Source organism: Lontra canadensis, unplaced genomic scaffold, assembly GCF_010015895.1.
Source record: "Lontra canadensis isolate GAN:19392208 unplaced genomic scaffold, GSC_riverotter_1.0 scaffold59, whole genome shotgun sequence".
NCBI lineage: Eukaryota > Metazoa > Chordata > Mammalia > Carnivora > Mustelidae > Lontra > Lontra canadensis.
In genome coordinates, this window is record NW_022631053.1 from 3,074,418 (window position 1) to 3,093,593 (window position 19,176).

At 46.0% G+C, this 19,176-nt stretch overlaps 1 protein-coding gene across 6 annotated transcripts in view; it reads right to left on the reverse strand.

Moving 5' to 3' along the window:
* Positions 1–1,062: 1,062 nt before the first annotated feature.
* The window catches only part of SCN8A (sodium voltage-gated channel alpha subunit 8), a 171,503-nt gene continuing 153,389 nt past the window's right edge, over positions 1,063–19,176 (reverse strand). For 3 of the 6 annotated variants that reach the window (XM_032876747.1, XM_032876749.1, XM_032876752.1), the window contains 7 exons: positions 18,790–18,912; positions 12,635–12,919; positions 10,691–10,744; positions 10,039–10,176; positions 8,914–9,018; positions 6,254–6,524; positions 1,063–2,622 (listed from right to left, as the gene is read on the reverse strand). In XM_032876747.1, the coding sequence (XP_032732638.1) occupies positions 1,475–2,622; positions 6,254–6,524; positions 8,914–9,018; positions 10,039–10,176; positions 10,691–10,744; positions 12,635–12,919; positions 18,790–18,912 (2,124 nt within the window). In that variant the 3' untranslated portion in view covers positions 1,063–1,474. The remainder of the gene's footprint in view (positions 2,623–6,253; positions 6,525–8,913; positions 9,019–10,038; positions 10,177–10,690; positions 10,745–12,634; positions 12,920–18,789; positions 18,913–19,176) is intronic. The other 3 variants (XM_032876748.1, XM_032876751.1, XM_032876750.1) reach the window with 3 other exon arrangements.

Genomic DNA, 19,176 nt, shown 5'->3' on the forward strand with positions numbered 1-19,176 from the left:
GTAGGTAAGGAAAGCCCCGCTTGGTGCAAAAATGAGATGGAGGCAAGAGGAACCATGCAGTGTGTGAGCTCGCGACAAGCCCTCTGTAGAGTGGGGAGGCCTGTCGGGAAGATCTGCACCCCTCTCCAGCGGGACCCAAGCCTGAGAAAGCCACAGTGCAGACGGACAGGACACTGAATTAATTGACCCCAACCCCCCATGAAAGTTTTTCAGTTCCCCAAATTGCCCCCTAGAGATAATGTGCCACTTTAAGTAGCACTTTTATCTCTGCCCCAAGGAAGTGTCAGTTCTCCAGTATGAAGGCGAAACAATCATCATAAATATTGCAATACAAATGAACTTTTTTTGGATTTTTTTGTTTTTAGCCCTAGGATTTGGTTTTACAGTGACATTATTAATACAAGCCATTCGAGATCAAAGTTTCCCCATGGAGGGACACAGAGCAGCATTTAAATAGTTCATCTTTCGAAATGTGCAACAATGGCTGTATGTTAGAGACGTCTGTTAAACATACACACACAACGGATCCGTCTGCTTGTTGGACTGGGTTTGTTTTTTGGTGGTGGTGGTCAATTGGTCGCTTATGTTTCCCTACCCAGAAGGTGTATGAAAGACTTCTAAGAATTCATAAGGATTTGCAGCGGGTATGGAACTCTTACCATTTTTTTTTTTCTCCAAATACAGTGAACGGTGCAGGGCTGGGTCCCGTCTGAAGGCTGACCCAGTGCAGGGGACAGGATTAGTAGTGTCCTGTGGTGTATGGTTCTCATGCATGACTTCTGATCACGGCATGCCATCATGCAAATCATTTCTACGCATTGAACGAGCACAATGTTTGGAATTGGCCTGAGCAAGTCCTCCTCAGCCTGAAGAAACCTGATTGTTTCCCCCACCCATCTCCAAACCACGTGAAGCCCATGTGGAGAAGATGCGGTTTATGTCAAAGAAACTGACAGTTGAATGCCACGGGCTAGATGTGAGTGTGTGTGTGTGTGTCTGTGTGTCTGTGTGTGTGTTTTCTTTTTGCTGCTTAGCTTAACTAATGTAAGAATGCAAATACAGTTTGCATGGACAAACAAACTTTTAAAGTGATGCTTTCTGCTTCTGAGAATCACCAAAATGAAAAAATAAAATCCCTTTGGCTGCAACGGAAATCTGCTGGTCCCGGCAGCCTCTCCTCTGGTTTTTGTATCCTGTTGGTTTTGTCCTAAGTTGCATTGACTGATGTGGAACATGCAGTAACCACCTGCCCAAGCGTTAGAAAATCTGTGAGTCCGGGGAGCAGGGTCCTTGGCCCTTGGCAGGTCACTGCTCAAGATGCAACCGTGTTACATGGTAAGCAGACTACGTTTGGTATAGATCTTCAGTTCAAGTGTCTCCACAGCTGTTCTGCATTGAGAAGATTCAGGAAGTTTGTAAACAATCTTTCACTTGCAAGTTTTACATCTGTACAATATTTAATTTTTGCTTTCCTCTAACACTTGGATTCTCTGACCTCTTTTTGTCTTCTGGCCCTTTCCCTTCTTCCTTCCTCTGCCCGTTGCTGTTTTTCCTTCTCAGGTTTAGTTACGCTGTCATAGGACGGGAGGGAGGCTGTGGACGGGGTGCTCTCCTTTTTCTCCCGGTGTGTGCCTCCGTTCTCCAGCTTATTGGAAGTGGTCTTTTTGCAAATGAAACCCCGCCTCGCTAAATGTCCCCGGTAGGCGCGCTGCAGGACCACGGCCGACACCTCCTCCTGCTTGCGTCTCAGTGTGGTCGTGATGGGCTCGTAAGACACTTTGGAAGGGTTGGACGCCACGAACCGCTCCTCCATCTGCTGGCGGAGGATGTCCAGCTCCCCGCTGTCTCCCAGGACCCGCTTGGTGAAGGCAAAAAGGATGTCCAAGCAGTGGATGCGGTCCCCGCTGACCATGGGCAGGTCCATGGCAATGAGCTCAATGGTGTTGGGCTTGGGCACTCGGAGAGGGTGCTCCAAGGCATCTGCAAAGTCTGCCAGCTTACAGTACTCGATGAACTGGGTGGCATCGGGGTCAAACTTCTCCCAGATCTCGTAGAAGGTCTCAAAGTCATCCTCACTCAGAGGGTCGGCACTTTCCTCTGTGGCTACACTGAAGTTCTCCAAGATGATGGCAATATACATGTTCACAACGATCAGGAAGGAGATGATGATGTAGCTTACGAAGAAGAAGATGCCCACGGAGGGGTTCCCGCAGTCGCCCTTGAAGCCACTCCCTGGGTGCTCCTTATCCAGACTGCAGTCAGGCGGGCGGTTCAGGATGGGCAGCAGCAGGCCGTCCCAGCCAGCTGAGGTTGTGATCTGAAACAGGCAGATCATGCTATTGCCAAAGGTCTCAAAGTTGAACATGTCGTCGATGCCAGCCTCGTGCTTTACATACGCGAAATTGGACATCCCGAAGATGGAGAAGATGAACATGACCAGGAAGAGCAGAAGGCCAATGTTGAACAGAGCAGGCAAGGACATCATTAAGGCAAAGAGCAGGGTCCGAATCCCTTTGGCACCTTTGATCAGACGCAAGATGCGCCCGATACGGGCCAATCGGATGACTCGGAATAGGGTTGGGGAAACAAAGTATTTCTCAATTATATCAGCCAGGAACATTCCTAAGAAGAGGACAGAAGAAGAAATGTTACTGAGACTGGAGACCCCTTTCTCTTAGGTCACCTGGCACTGGAGCCCTTATGTCCAAAGGGCTTCACAGAATGAGCGCCTTACCATTCAATTGGGACTCTCATGATGAAAAAAGAAAATCACCTGTTTCAAATGTATGCAAAAGCAGAGGAAACAATAACATAGACATCTATGCACTTCACATCCAGATTGAATAGACGCAAGTAATTTTACCAAATTTGCTTCCTCTCTTCAACCACGGTCCTGGAGATGGTGGAGTATCATTCCAGTTTCTTCACAATTTCACTACAGATGAATCCACGCTATCATAGCTAGATAGATAGCATCCTAGCATCCTACTATGTTGAAAGAATTATACTGTATCTTTTTAGAACTTTTTAGAAGCAAGGTTTTTAGATCTCTAACTTAATTTCGGGACTTTGCATTATGCTTGTGAGATTGATCTCTGGTGTTACACTAATTCTGGATTATTCATTTTGATGGTTGAGCAGTACTCCATCTCACGAACATGTCCTCATTTATCTGTTTTCCTACTCAAGAACAATTCGTTTTTTCTCAGTTTTGTGCGTGTGTGATTTTCCGAGGTGTTACTGATTCCCCTCCAAAATGCTAGCAGATTTCCACATCCACACACAGTGAATGGGAGGGCCTGGCACCACCCAGGACCTCATGCCCCTAGGCTGTGGTGTCTTGGTTATTCTGCTATGCCGCGAATTTTCAAAGTATCTTCTTCCCGGCTCTGAAAAGACATTTTTGGTTTATTATTGTCCCATGTCCCTACCCTGCCAAAGTAGCCAAGAAAACTAGAGGGGATCTCTCAGGAATGGCTTTTCACTCAGAGCTTCTAGATTTTGTGTTTAAAGCCATAAATCAGAAACAGCATCAGCAGAGAAAAACGTCAAGGCATAGTAAGTAGGATATAAAAGGGGAGGGTGACTATGTAAACCCAGAGGGCCATTTTCTGTTTACACTTATCTGGGGGTCCACCTCAGCCAGACTACTTGCCTTGAACACCGTGGAGCAATCATGGGAGCCCAGTGAAGGGCCATGGAAGGGAGAGGGTATGCAAAGGTTGCAACTGAAGGGAAGGCAATGACGTGCCCTCTTCCTTCAGTGCCTGTTCCTGCTGTCGAGGCCCTGAAGAGACAACACGAGCTTCCACGGACAGGAAGGATTTACTTTGAATAAGGGTTCACAAATACTGGGATAATGAACTGCAGAATACTGGGCAAACCCCTTATTTGAGCTCCCCCCCCCTTTTCTTTTCTTAAAAAGATTTATTTAGTTAGTTTAGAAAGAGAGAGACTCTCAAGCAGACTCCCCACTGAGCATGGAGCCCACTGCAGGGCTTGACTCGGGGCTCCATCCCACAACCCAGAGATGGTGACCTGAGTTGAGATCAAGAGTTAGACGCTTAGCCGACTGAGCCACCCAGGCGCCCCACCGAGCTTCTGAAGCTAGGATAAACATCTTTTGTTTTCTGTTTGTTTGTTTCCCTCCTCCTCCGAGCCTCAAACAGGTGTCTAACTGGAGACCTATCAGAGTAACGGGCGCCACTTTGGACTTCCACTCTCCCATGCATTCCTTCATAAAGGTGCCTTTGTGATTAAGCAGACTCTTTATGCATGATTCTTTTTCAACACAGGACAAAAATCTTAACTTCAGCAAGGGACAAGATGCAGTAAGTTCAGAGAGGAGGCCGGACAGCCTCTTGGAGCATCTTCTAGAGTTAGAATTCCATGGAGTAATTGAGCTTTCAAGAAAATGTCTACCTCAGCCAGCACCCAAGATGAATTCTCAGCTCTCTTCTTTTTGCAGCTCAAGTAAGTCATAACCAGTGACTGTAAGAAGTCAGGTCGTATCTGGACTACTGCATCCTGGTAGGCATGTAAGGCTTCAGGGAGAAGGTGCTAGAGTAAGGTTCTGTCTGATGAATGGGTGCTTGTCCCCAGAGAAAAGGGGAGAAAGATGGGGAGAAAGCACTCCAGGGAGCATGAACACCATTTAAGGGGTCCTCTAGGAGGTCCCAGGCCTAGTTACCCTAACTTCCCTTAATTTAAAAGGATGACTTCTATACTTTTGTTTCTGAACAAATGAGTGCTATTTAATAAAAATCCTAATCACCAAAAGTAAAATTATTCTTCCCTTTGTTTTTCAGTACCATCTGAGAATAGGGGACATGGTTTGGTTTGTGGGTTTTCCCACTCAATGACGGGTGGGCAGGAAACATTGAAGAACAGTGGACAGGGCAACACTGTCCAAAGTGTGTTTTGTGGGAGCTCAGGAGTATGGATTTGAGGCCAGGGCTGGACTTGAACCCTTGCTCACTCGCTCGCCAGCCTCATGTCTTGGTCACTGCTCTGTGCCTCAGTTTCTTGTACTTAGAAGGTTGTTGTGAGGACTATAGGAATTATAACCAGCAAAGCACTTAGAACGGAGACCGGCACATAGTATGTTTCATTAAAACATGAGATACCATTAGTATTATTTGAAAAAAGGGTGCTGTGGTCAAAATAAAGGTAGGATGGTGTATTCAACCATTCTTTACTGTAGGATTTCCAAGACCCTTCTATAGGCCACTGTGCTCTGGGAGTCTCCAAAGGGAGATTCCATGTATAGTGCTGCCCAGAGTAATTTCATCATGGAGTTCTTTTCTTGGGGGGAGATGTATGAGAATCGTGCTCCATGTATCAACACACTTTTGGATGTGCTGTTCCAGCAGACAGAACAAGAAAACCAGAAACTAGCACAGGCCAAGGGGAGAGCCAGCTGTTTTCAGTCGACCCTGGTCACCACTTTGCTCAGCCAGCCTGGCCACCAGCTCTGGGGCTGGTTCCCTCGGGCCTCGGGCACTCTTCCTCTGCCAGCCTACGTCAGTTAAACCTACCAGAACAGAGCCAGTGTTTTACCATTGAGATGACTTTTAGGAAGGCCAGGAAATGTTTTGGGAGGCCAATCAATAGGCCAGCATTTTGTCTGCCTGCCAGAGTATCAACCCTCCCATGCCTCTAGGTTGAAGCAAAATGTTACACAGTTGCTATTAAGATCCAACCCGAGTTCCGCCTCTGCCACCTCCCAGCTGGGTGACCTTGGACACACAGAAGATTAAAAAATAGCCTGCTTCCTGGGCTGTCATAAGCACCAAATGAGATCATGCCAGTGAAGAACCATGCCGGTGCACAGTAAAACGTCGGTAAACGAGCCCTGCTGTCCCCACCAGAATGTTCTCAGACTACTTTCATTAGTATCCAACCCAACAATCTCTTACTATTCCTTTTTCCACATTACATTGCAACTGCAGCCAGGGTTCTTTTAACTTTCCCTGTTAACTTTAAACACCTCAAAAGCAAGAGCCAAATCTCTATCATTTTCCCTCTTTAACCAGGAATTTCTAATCCAAGACAACTATGAACTCTCACTAGAAACCCACTGACCATGTGACCTACTGGGTGGGTCCATGAGATGACTTGGAGATGCACGTGGGCCTCTGCCATGAGAGGCCCGGGCCTGCACTTGACACCCATGGAACCGGCTGCTCACCCAGGAGTCCCGTGCTCAAGGCCAGGCAGGCACCCTGCGTCTTCCCCTGCTGGTCCCACTTACCCACAATGGAGAGGATGACTACCACGAAGTCAAAGATGTTCCAGCCAATGGTGAAGTAGTAGTGCCTCAAGGCAAACATTTTGAGCACACACTCACAGGTGAAGAAGATGACAAAGACCAGGTTAATCCAGTAGAGAATGTTTTCCATCTGCTTGCTCTGCGTATCTGTCTCCACCATCATGGTCACCATGTTAAGGCAGATGAGCATCATGATAACGATATCAAAGGCTTGTTGAGTGACAAAGTCAAAGATGATGCCTTGGATTTTGTTCTAGGGGCGGGAGGGGGAGGAAAGACATGAGAGCATTCATGAGAGCCTCCCCGAATGGACCATGGAAGCTGCCATCACCTCTCTTTTCTGCAACCCTGGCCAGCTCTTTGCTGCTGCTCTAGCAGGGTGTCAGGCGCAGGGGCAGACCCCGATGACACCCAGTATTCTCTTCCCCAAGGCTTTCTAACGCTGCCCCTATTCTCTTTTGCGTCTATGCCATCACATGCTTCTGGAGGGCTTCCTGCCTTGCCAATTGCCCCTGTTCAGCCTCATTTGCTGGCCATGTCTGCCCTGATCTTGTCTCTTTTCTCTCTACACTGTCTCCCTAGGAGAGTTCACCTATTCCTACTGTGTACATGGTGTCTGTGTCCTTCAGTTTCTCAAGTTCTTTCCTCTGAATTCCTATGTTGTTTTCTCAGCAAGCATCTCTTCCTTGTTGACTCATAAGCATCTCTAACCTAACAAGTCCTCCTGCCTCTCACCCAACCCGCTCCTCTCCCATCTCTATCATCCACCCAGTCTCCAAACCAGACCCTTAAGGGTCACCCTTGTCACTTTCCTCTCCCTTGTCCCCCCACCGCATACTCTGCAGGTCCGACTGATTTTTCTGAATTCATCCACTTCATCCTGCTTCTGTTGGCACCACACTAGCCCAAGCACCACCATCTTCTATCTGGACTTCTGGGAGAGTCTCCCAGCCGGTGTCCTGCCACCTCTCTCGCCTGCCTCCAGCATAGTCTCCAGAGTAGCAAGTGTGATTATTTAAAAACATAAATGGATCCTATCTTGCTTCTACTTAAAACCTTTCAACAGTTTCTCATTGGGCTTGCAACAAAGTTCATGTTGCTAGCCTGATTTAGAGATGCCTCGCACAGTCTAATCTGGCTCACCTCATGCCCTTTCTTCTAACCGGTCACCACCTGGCCACACGGATGCTTCCTGCTCTTACAGCCAGCACTCCTGGCTCCTTCTCATCTACCCAAGTAGACTCTTCCTAGTGGGGCTTTCTCGGTCTACTTTACGGAAGTGGATCCCCTGTCCCAAGCTCCCCATTCTCTGTCAGGACCGCTGGTTGTTTTTTCCTCACAACACTACACATTGTATAGTGGCGGTTTAATCGTTTATTACCTAAATCCCCCCTGTATTAAAAACAACCTTGACAACAGTGTCTGAATTGTGTCTGTCACTTTGGGCCTAGTGCCTGGAACTTAGTAGGAGACATATAACTATTTGCTGAATGAGTGCTGATCACTCTTTATTAATGTCTCCTGCCACAGGACGTTTTTATATTTTAGAGCAGAAGAAAATACAGAAAATACATGTAGGTTCCTGTGTGCAAAGGACTGAAGAGAGCTTCAGAAATGTTAACCTTCTCCATTCTCAGTCTCATTGCCATCACAAAATGGAAGCTCTAATATCAAACAAATACCAAAAACATTCTCTTTCTTAAGATCTCTGATTTTTTTTTTTTTTAAAGAACCTAGGAACTCAAGCTGGTGCTTACTTTGAGGATCACTTTCACTTACTGGTTTCCCAACTGTTCGGTGGGGCCTGTGGGCTTCCTTCCCCTCAGAAGTGGGGGGGGGGGGGGGGGGTATGCCAGGCCCAGAGGGTGGCACTAAGTAGGGAAAATGCGTAGGGACTCCCACCCTTGGTTCAAAGTAGCTCTACTTTTATTTCTACAAATTAGACTGCCAGGTGAGCTTTAAAGAGTTGTGCTGTTTTTAAATAAAAAGGTACTTTAAATGAAAGTTACAGAAGATGGAACTTTGAGCCTGGGGGTGGTGTCCCACTCTGCTGGGTACATGGCTTCAGAAGCAGAGCATGTCCTCTGACGTTAGAGGGCAGGCACCAACCAAAGGGCAAAGCAAGATCCTAGTACCCAAATCTGTTTGACAAAAGGTTCAGTTCAAGACTGAAAATCAGGACATTACACTCCTAGTTTTACCCTCTTCTTCTCCCACAAATAGTCAGGGTACTATCTTGTCTTGCAAAGACTTACTTGCTGGGCAGAGAGCTGAGAAGATAGTGGTCACATCCTACCTTGCAGTGGGAGAAAGAGACCAGCTTTCATTTTCACTTTCCTTTGTCAATTTTTAGCAGTCTCTTAAAACATCTTTCTTCCATCGCTAGAGCCTATCTGATTATAACAGGCTGATTCTCTGCTGCAGCCCAAGGAAGTCTCAGAGGAAAGGTCAAGCACAAATATAAAAGCCATCCCCTACCTTAGTCCCTGTTCTGCTGTCTTCCCCAGATCCTCTGAATGGGCTGGCTGGGAGAGGATCAGAGGACACAGGCAGCCCGTCACTTACCCCTTTCTTTACTTGGCAATAATCCTACCAGTGTATTTGCCATTTGGGGTCTCACTCTGCCCTCAGCCAGCACTCACCAGGGGGCGGGGAATGGGTTTCTGTGGTTTCTTTGAGCCCAGCTTTTTCATGGCATTATAGTACTTCTTCTGTTCTTCTGTCATGAAAATGTCCTGACCTCCAAAGTAAAGGAAGAAAGAAAAGAACAAGCAATTACAATAAGCTCTCACGCGCTGTGGTTTGGACCTAAGATTCGACTCTAAGAGCTGAGAGGGGCCTGACCCCCTGACCTTTCCAGAGGTCAGTTAAGCTAATAGTTGGCTCATAATGAGGTATACCTAGGACAACTATTCTAATTCAAAGAAACACCAGCCTTCATCCTCAGCTTGGAATTCCTGAGGTCTGCCAGTGGCTAGGCATGAAGGAAATGGACTGCCCCACTGAGGGCCCTCAGGGAAGGACACACTTGAGAGCTGTGATACTGAAGATAGTTGAATCTTCCTGGTTCACACATTTTTTGGGGAACTGCTTTCCATGACAGAAGTCTAAAGAAGAACATTTTAAAATGAAAGGATTTTCAGGTCCTGGTTATTGGCCCATTTATTTCCAACAATATTAAAAATTCAGAAATCCTGGTGTAAGAAAACAACACGGGGAGGTCCTTGACACAGATGCGACTTTTACAATGGATGACGAGAGTGAGTGCTTCAGTTTGTTTAGGAAAAATTGTTAACTACCTGGAACAAGGCAGGAAGTGAACTTTCCAAGGATGGTCTCTCAAATCCTAGTTTGCTAGTGGTGCCCAGGGATTCCCATTGGTCATGACAAGTCTAGACACTTTCTACTTCTTGCTACAGTTACTCAGCTGATGCTGTCCTTTTCACCCCTATCACTAGGACCTCTCTGACCTGCCTCCCACTGGCGGGAAGCCACACCCAGCAAAGACCTCAAGAATTGCCAGTACATTAGGTATTAGGACATTGTTAGTTTGGCCTAGGAAATGTGGTAAAGCACACACTGTGCAATCCAGCCCCCCCCACCTCCGAAAGAGTTGATGGCACTAATGTATAGTGGGGCCAAGGCCACAGGGAGGTGATAATAAGGATTTTAGAGAAAGAGAGGCATTTTCTTTCTAGAGATAGGGACAGGAGTGTCTCTCATCTGCGTTGAGCTCTGGCCGCTGGCGGTGAGGGGAGGAAACCTATCTTTTTCTTTTGTTGATTGAAGTTATCAATGATGACACCAATGAACAAGTTCAGGGTGAAGAAGGAGCCGAAGATGATGAAGATGACAAAGTAGATGTACATGTAGATGTTGTCCTCATACTTAGGCTGCTCGTCGGGCTGTCAAAAAGGATCAGAGAGGAAAGAAGAGAATCAGCTCCTGGGGGTGTGGGTGGGGGTGGGATGAGGCCGTGATCTGACATGCCATTGCCACCAGCCATAACCACCCCCTGGAGCTGTTGCACAAACTGGGCGGAGGGCGCGCTACTTTCTGTCTGCTTGGGTCCTCCCCCAGGTCGGTAGGCAGCCCCCGCCCCACCGCCACGTAGACTATGCAAATGGAGAGTGGAGACTATGGTGGAGACTATGCAAATGATGAGGCCAGGGGAGGGGAGGTAGGGCAGCTAGGAGCCACTCTTGGGTCAGCACAAAGAAGAGGTGGCTCCTCTGGGGCCAGGTCAAAACCAACAGCCTGATCATCCAGAGCCGGTGTAAAAACGTGATGACTGAGAGGAGGAAAATGAGCTATAATCAATCAAACCAGCAATATGTGTCCTAACCCGCTCTTTCGCCGCCATGCTGCTTGCTTTCTAGCCTTCTCTCAAGGTTGTGGTTTCGCCAGGTGTATCCTTACCTTTCGGGAATCTACAGCTGCATACATGATGTCCATCCAGCCTTTGAAGGTTGCCTGGCAAACAGAGTCAGTCATTAGACTGTGCCTGTTGGGGGCAGGGGGTGGGAGTCTAGGCAGGGGTCACAGAGGCCAGGCTGGGGTTGGGTGCGAACACAGGACTGAGTTTGGGTGCGGTCTCATATGGACCTAGAATTTTGTGTTAGTTAACACAGGTCCTGAGGGGGGCTTTGTCTAAGTCCCTGGAAATAACATCAAAGTTTGGCAGAGAAACATGTTGACAATGGTAGCTGGATCAATACTCTCATAAAAGGTCTTTAAAACGGGCCTGAGAAGGTTGCCCGATGCTCGGGCAAACTTGTATTTATGAACGAGTGCCAGGAGTCTACTGAGGCTACCAAGAACGTAACCGACCACCCAGGAGTCATTTTTTACCATGGTGTTAAATAAGCAATGGGGGTCTGAACATTTCTAAATCGCAGTTAAAAAAAAAACAAAACAAAACCAAAAACACAAGGCCACAAGGCCAGAACTTTCCCCATCCTAAGATTGCCTACAGCAATGGCAATCCCGCCTTCGTCCCAGGCAGCCCTTCCTAACCGCACTGTCTTTCCATCTACTAGACCTCTGATTTTGGAAACAAAGAGTGGTTAGCAATTCAGTGTTCTCCGTTTTCTTTTTGTCCCATTTGTTTTATTTATTCAACCAGATTCAAAATTCTTTCAGGGCAGGGGTGGTTCTTTATATGTCAGATGGCCCTAGTAGTGCCAAGCACTGCACCTTGTGCGCAAGGTGGGGACTCTGTGAATACAGTGTCTAACTGGCTGATTGATGTGTATTAGTCTCCTGGAGGTGCTCCGAATCAGATTCAACTTGCAGGTCCCATTTTCTCCAACTGGGATAAAACAACAAAAGACTCCGGAGGAGGATAAAGCTCATTCTATCAACATTGCCATCTACTAGCTAACAGTGCTAGCTAACAGTAAGTGCTTACTATCTGTAAGGTCAAGTTGAGAGCTTCACCTGCATTATGGCATTCAGTCCTCCCAAGGACTATATGATGCAGGCACGGTTGTATTAGTAACAAAAATACCTAATAGCAAAATACCATTAATCAAGCACTGCTGTGTGCCAGGCATTGTTCTAAGAAATTTAAAAAAATTATTAGGACTCCTCTTAGCAACAGTGCAAAGTATTATCACCAACATTTAACAGATGAAGAAACACATGTGGGGAAGTTGAGTCATTTGTCCAAGGTTATATATGCAATAAACATCGCAGTACGGCTCAAACCTACATCTGTCTGACTCCAAAGCCTAGGAGCTTTCATTGCATCCTACTGTCTTGTCAAACATTCCAAAAAATTGGTGAGAGTCAAAGAGAAAACTAGACATGATGGTATGCTACATAATTAAAATAAATCCTTTCTTACTGTGACAAGTTAATTTGAGAACTTTCTCTGGGTTGGGCTGACATGAATGGCAGCATCCTAGCACCTGCCATATTCTTCTCTTTAGTTAACTTAGTGTGGCTCTTATATAGGATTATTCTGCTAAATCAGAATTCCCATTCTGTTGTTGTGGTTGGTGTCTATGCACTTACCTTCTTCTCCCCACCCCCGTTCTCTTTAAATACAAACTTTGCCCCGGAGAGAGACGGTGATCTCTCTGCAACTTTCTTACGCTGCAGGAATCTATTTGTTGCTGAGCAGCTCAGAACTCTGCCCTGAGCATTGGGAGAGTCCCCCCACCCCCCCTTGAGTGAGGTCTTGGAGAATTCAGGAATTCTCAGGAAAGGTGTCTCCCTGGAGCTGGATTGGGAAAGGACATTGTTCTCTGTGGCCTATAAGGAGTAACCCTGATTCTGGAGATAGGAATGAGAAGGAACCAAATGTGATTTCGCCAGCTGTCGGAATTCCCCAGGACTGGCAAAAACGGCAACGCTTACCACTTGAAGAAGTGCCAGGTAGCCTGCACCGACGTTGTCAAAGTTGATCTTCACATTCTTCCACCTGATCTCTGTGTTGTTCCCCTCCATGAGCTTTTCGCACTCAGTTTTATTGTTGACATCTTCAATTTCAAATCGGATTTCAGAGGTCTCATTAAAGCAGTAGTGGTACTTCCCCGCAAAGAGGTTAACTCCCATGATGCTGAAAATCAGCCAGAAGATGAGACACACCAGCAGCACATTCATGATGGAGGGGATGGCGCCCACCAAGGCATTCACCACCACCTGCATTGGAAGGGGGAGGTTGCTGAGTGTTGGAAGTACGGGCAAGCATACTCTTCTGATTTCCAGGAGGGGAATGATACTGTGTGGCTTGTTCTGACTACAAAAACGTTATGCCCCCTTTGGAATTAGAGTAGCTGGATGCATCCACAAGTAGGACCAGCATTTTCTAAATCTCTAAAGAATATTTTGAGGAATACTAGTAAATTCCTTAATATTTATTTCATCTAACATGAATTTCCCTGCCCCAATTGACCTAGGTCTTCTCCCCCACAGGCTCCAACCTGGGACTGAAAAAATTATTTAGTCTTGTTTCCCTCCTTGCCAGCTCATAAAACATGCCCCCAGTGGGGGAAATCTGATTTCAAGCTCACCAGTTGCCTATCAACAGACATTCCCCCCTCTGCAAAACAAGGTAGGATTGTTCAAAATCACAGAGAACTACCGTTTGGGGTTAGCAGGGAATCAGTCAATGGTACACAAAGTCTCTTTTATGCAAGGCCAGTTATCTTATTTCAGGCAATAGCTGAGCATGCATATTTTGCAGGCTCAAGAGAAAAAAAAGCTATATTCCCTCTACCAAACAGAATAAAATAAAATCTGAACAGATGTATTTTTCACTCAAGGTTCATTATTCTTCTTCAGCCTTTTTTTTTTTTTTTTTTTTTCCCTCTCTCCTGACTTTGTAGGCTTCTGAATGTAAGAGTCGTCCCTGTTTGGCTAATGCTGACTGATGTCAATCCAGGGCTGGACTCGACTCTTCACAATGTATTAGGAATAGGAATGCCTTATGTTTTCTGGAAAGTTCTGGGTTATATCACTGGTCTTGAAACCCCCAAACCGGCATATTGTTAAAAATCACTGACTGTAGGTAAGCTTGGGAATGGAAAAAAAAAAAAAAAAGCAAAGGTAAAAATTCAGGAATCAAACTTTCTGGGTTGTTTTTAATTTCCATTTTGATTCACACTATAGGTGAGAGTAGCTAGACAACACTTCTACTGTGGTGGCAATTTTCCGTAGAGGAGTTCAAAGGGCTTACAAAAATAGCATTTAGGGGCGCGGTGGCGGGGTCGGCACAGAAAATGAGGCTGGTGTTCATTCTGCCCTGATCCTCACTTGCTGTTGTCTTAAGTGGGACTGCTAAGGCCCAGAAAGGTAACCCTATAACGTGGGAAGACTGTGTCTTCCTTTCTCTAATATCCTAGGAAAATTAACATGGAGTTAAAAATAAAAACCATGGATGTAAACGCAGCTTTCTAATGTCTTGTTAGAGGAGGTGAGAAGTATCACCATGCTCCCGCGTCAGTTTTTCAGTGCGGAGAAGAGGCGGGACACACACTGCCATATGCACAGCGTCCAAAGGGCCCACAGGGCTGTGCTGTGGGAGGAGCGCCAGGGGGCGGCTCTGGGCTCTGTTTGAGCCTGACTTGGGGTCGAGTTTTCCTTATCTTCTGTTCTGGCCTTACACTGCAATGTCACTGGCGGGAAAACGGGGCTGAGAAGAGCTGTTCTGTCCTATATAAAAAAGGCAATGATATTCTGCGAAGGAGTCATTCTTTAGATTAAAATATTAGTTTTGTGTTTCCCCAATTCATATATGAAGGCCTTTAGATTGAGAGGTAGTTATTTCTTAATTCTTAGACCAAGAAATCTCTTCTAGATTTAATAGCTCTGTCTTTGGTGTAAATGATTATCCTTCAACTGTTCATTACTTTGATGGAGGAAAGCCGGAATATCTGAAATCTGGAAAATCCTCCATGTTATTTTGGAGAATGATTGATTAATTGATTGATTGATTGACTGATTGACTGATGTTACCAAATGTGTCCAGTGATCAGATTTGAATTTTACCTCCTCATTCTACAGTTGCTCACCCTTTGGTGGAGCACCAGAAAGCAATGAAATGTGCAAAAGAACAGGCAAAAGGAGGATGATCCACAAATGGAATAATCATTTCTCCGATGATAAGAGAGTAGATTACCAAGATTCAAAAGATCCAGTCCATGTGACAGCATTTTGTAGCAGAGCTTAGGGGAGAGATCATGACCTTCTATTAGACCATCACAGGTGTGCAATGGGGAAGTAGGCCCCAAAAGATCTGAAACCTAGAAATGTTTCTTTTTATCTCAGTTCAGTTCCTCCTCTGGGAACTCTTCTGATTATTTTAGTCCAGTATAACCTGTCCTGGATAGGGTTACGTGTTACAGTTTAATACGGGGTAATATTTATAGCAGGGAAGAATAATTAGTTAATTAACTAAGTGACCTCTTCCTACTTTTATACGTGTAGAGCTGATCGAAAGAATCAATACATGGAAGTATTTACGGGCCTTGCTCTCTGATATGTAGAACATGAAAATCCTATAAAATCCAATGTCCTTATATGATGTAAATGCTCTTCTGATTAATTATAATCAAAGAAAAACTTCTTAGCTTAGCTTTATGAATAGAACAGTAAACACCTCATGAAATTTACTAATAATTCTTCCTGGCTGTAGACACTAGCTAATAATGAAAATTGTTTAACTGTGCTCCATATATAATCATCATTGGGCTGACATTCTCAGCAACCAAAGGGCAAAAACCGTGCTTTCTTGAACTCTCACACCATAGGTAGTGCAAATGGTAATTCAAGTTTCCACAGGCAATCACTTCATGAATTGGTCCCTAATAATTCTCAAGTTATTCTACATTGCTTTTAGTTATGATAAAATTCATTGTTCAAAACTAGGTATAGAAATATTACTCAAAGCTTGGGTCTAGCAATCTACAAAATTATTTTTTTTCAATGGACATTTATACTTAACGATTGCTTCAAATCACTTAGCTGATGGAAAAATTCCAATGGATATGAATTCTTAGAGTATTGTCTTCTCATAATGTCTAGAACGCTACTGTTCATTAAATGCTATAAAATCTGTCAAATAGCTTTTAATATCTGGCAGAGGGAACATGGCTTTAATGGACAACTATGTACTAACAATCAACAAAAAGGCATGCATGTTTCATAGCATTATATACCCTCAAAAATTTAAAAGCACAGCAAAATCTTTAAATGAAGATTACTATGGAGGAGAGAAAAGCAAAGAACTACATTAAGTGTTCCTTTGCCAATAATTGCATGAGTGCTTTAATTTTCCGGTGTTTGGTTTGAGGAAGGAGAGGAAGAACTGAAGTCAGTGTCCCAGGACAGGCTAGGGCTGGATGTTCCCTCCCAAACGGAGGTCTGAGCCTACCACTGGAGCAGCACAGTGACAGTCGAGCCCACCTGCATTGATGGTCTTCAGTTTGTGAAGGGTTCCTAGCTAGCGGTTTTCTAAGGGTATGCGCTGGGTGTTGGTGTACATAAGAATCCAAACCACAAAATAGAAAGCATATGGCCCCAGAGAAAAGTAACCTTGAAATAAAATGTCTGTACCTAATGCTCTTTATCGCTGGGAAGCTGACTGTTAGCTCAGGCGGATTCAATCTTTCCTTCCAGCAGCTATGCTTTCAGGGAGGGGCTGGGAAGCAGCCGCGCAGGACAGGATCCTTAGCCCTCTCCTCTGCCCAGCCAGGAGCGGTCAGTGCTGTCGGCTGACCAGAGACGACCAAACCAAGGGCCACTCCTCTACCAGAGCTTCCCTTCCTGAACACTCATTGTTCCAAATTCTGGCTTTTGGTTCAAACTGGTTTTTCCTCACGTTATTTTTGTTGGAAAAAACCTCGATTTGGAGGTTTCACTTCCTCATGCTTTTTCAAGGAAACGTTTATGCCTCTCTGCTCTGATCACCGCTTCTGGACCTCTGGGTCCCTGAGCTACTTGCAGGTTGGCAACCAGAAGTTTTGGGGAATGGAATTGGTGAGCCCAAGGGAAGGTGAGGAAAGGGGGTGGGGCTGGAGGGAAGAGGTGTGGCCACCCTAAGTGCCCCTGAGTCCAGGGGAGGCAAATAACCTCGGCATGAACAAACCAGCCCTGGCTGGTTACCAAGGACGACTTCCGCCAGGGGCAGGGACTGGCAGTAACAAGACTGCCGGTGAGAAAGGTAGAGCAAGCGTCAGCTGGGTGTTTTTTCTTGGGCTTTCTTCAGGTACTACCAGTCTGGCTTTAGGAGGTTCGGGATCACCCCCGAGGGGTGGAGAGGAGCACTGGCTATGGAGGCGGCTACAGTGTGCTCAGTACTGTCTCCACCAGCCTTCTTTTACTCTTCAGTTTCAGTCACCAACATAGGTGATCAACGCTCTAAACAGAACTGATAGGATTTAGGAAAAAAGTTTCACTAGCCCTTTCTGAAAAAGGGAGAGCACAGTAATCCCATGTCTAATGACCCGGAGCACGGAGTCGTCCGTGGGATACTCTCTCTCCCTCAGTCTAGCCTGTGCCTTACAGTGACCTCCCTGCACTTGTTTCAACATCTCTCTGATCTCTGGGAGAAAGACTTAGACTCCCAAGTTTTGCTTTGTTTTTTTTTTTTTTTTTTTTAAATTGAAAGCAGTCTGGGCTGCCGTGGACCTGACTTTCCTGCAGACGGTTTCGCGTGGGTTGCAGAAAGGTGATATGCAGTAAACCAAACCGTGACTGTGCTACAGCAGAGACGCAACTGGTGGCGAAAAGCATTTGTCTGAAGAAACTAACAGAACACAATTCCCGAGGCGCAGTGAAGTTTTCACCTTCCTGTCCAACTGGGGGTTGTTTGTGGAACAGTGCCCAGGGACCACAGATGAGGTATGGATGAAGCAGCACTGTCCTGGTACCTAGTTCCTCCACTCAGTCTTGCTTCCTGGGGGCCACTGTAACCATTTAATTTTCATTCCTACATTCTGATATTTGCACATTTAAAAACGTATCCTCGGTTTGCTCTCCTGCATGTATTCAACATCTGAATGGAAATGAGTTTTCTTGGTCTCGTTAAGTATAACAGACCTCTCTGTTACCACAGGACAACTATTACCACTAAAAGACAGTTGCCCACATGATTTTAGGAAATTGACTTTTTAGCATGTGTGTGTGTGCACACGCACATGCACACACATGCACATTTTTTTTTTTAACCAACAGAGACAGCAAAAGGGCACCAAAAGAGGGAGCCTCGTGTTTCTAAGTTGGCAAGGTGACAGCACCTTGCCCTGTTTGGATCTGGGTGGAGTATCACCAAAGCAGGAATAGCAGGGGTCAGGAAATTTCAGAACCAGCGGAGAAGTCATCTGCGTCATACCTGATTGTTATTTGCGGTGTCAGGATAGGGAACCATACAGCGTGGGCAGAGGGGTAGGGGGTGAGGAGGAAAGCTTTGCTATCAGACAGAGGCTGCCAGTCCTTATGGGACTGGGCTGAGAACAACAAGGTGCAATAAGAGGAATCAGAATAGAAAGAAAAGCATTTCTTTTCCCAGGGCCATGCCAAATTCTGCTCCATCCCCAATTCCAGGCCTGCCATCATGTCTTCTAGCCCCTTCTCTGCTGCATTCTCAGTGACGGCACGGCCACAGCCCCCCTGGCCGATGCCCTACCCGGCACTAGCCCTGCCTGCGGTCTCTGCTTTTCAGTGGGGCCGCGGGTTACAATTCCCCTTCTTTGCACCTGGTGATTCTCCCTATTAAATCAACAGCCCAGAAAGCCGCCCCGAGTGCTACAGGTAAGCCAGGCCAAATGAGAATAGCCAGCGTTAACATGTTCTGCGATGGCACGCTGTTGGGGCGGGGCCCATATTAATGTGATGAGGCAGCTTGATGCGACCCCCTCGCACAGGGCAGGTGCGGGGAGAGAGTGGAGGATCAAATCAGCAGCTGCATCACAGATCGTGTCTGAATGATCTTCCCACCGTGTGATCAGTTCTAGCATGCGTAAACAGTTTCCATCGGCATGCAGAAGGATCAGCTGCTCTTAGTATCTTACCCTCATCCCTTCAAATCGTGATAAGGCTCTTAAGGGTCTCAAAGCTCTTAGGGTCCTAAGGGACTTTATGGCACCTAGTTCCGAGTAGCCCAGGGCATTAGCTATAAGGCTGACTAAAGAGACCTACACGGAAACAGAAGAGAAAAACAAAAACAAAAAAAGGAAACAAAGCAAAACAAAGAAAAACAAGAAAAGAGGTTCCAGAGTGTTAGAATAAAGCCCCTAGCACTGATTACACAGATTGGGCCCCCCAGGGAGAGAGAGTGGGTAACACCAGCTGCCTACTTCAACTTGGACTCAAACGACCTGAAAGGAAAGGAGGTTGAGAGGCAGAAGAAAAAACACAAGGGGGAGGAGAAAATCGAGAGGAGGCGGTAGAACATACAT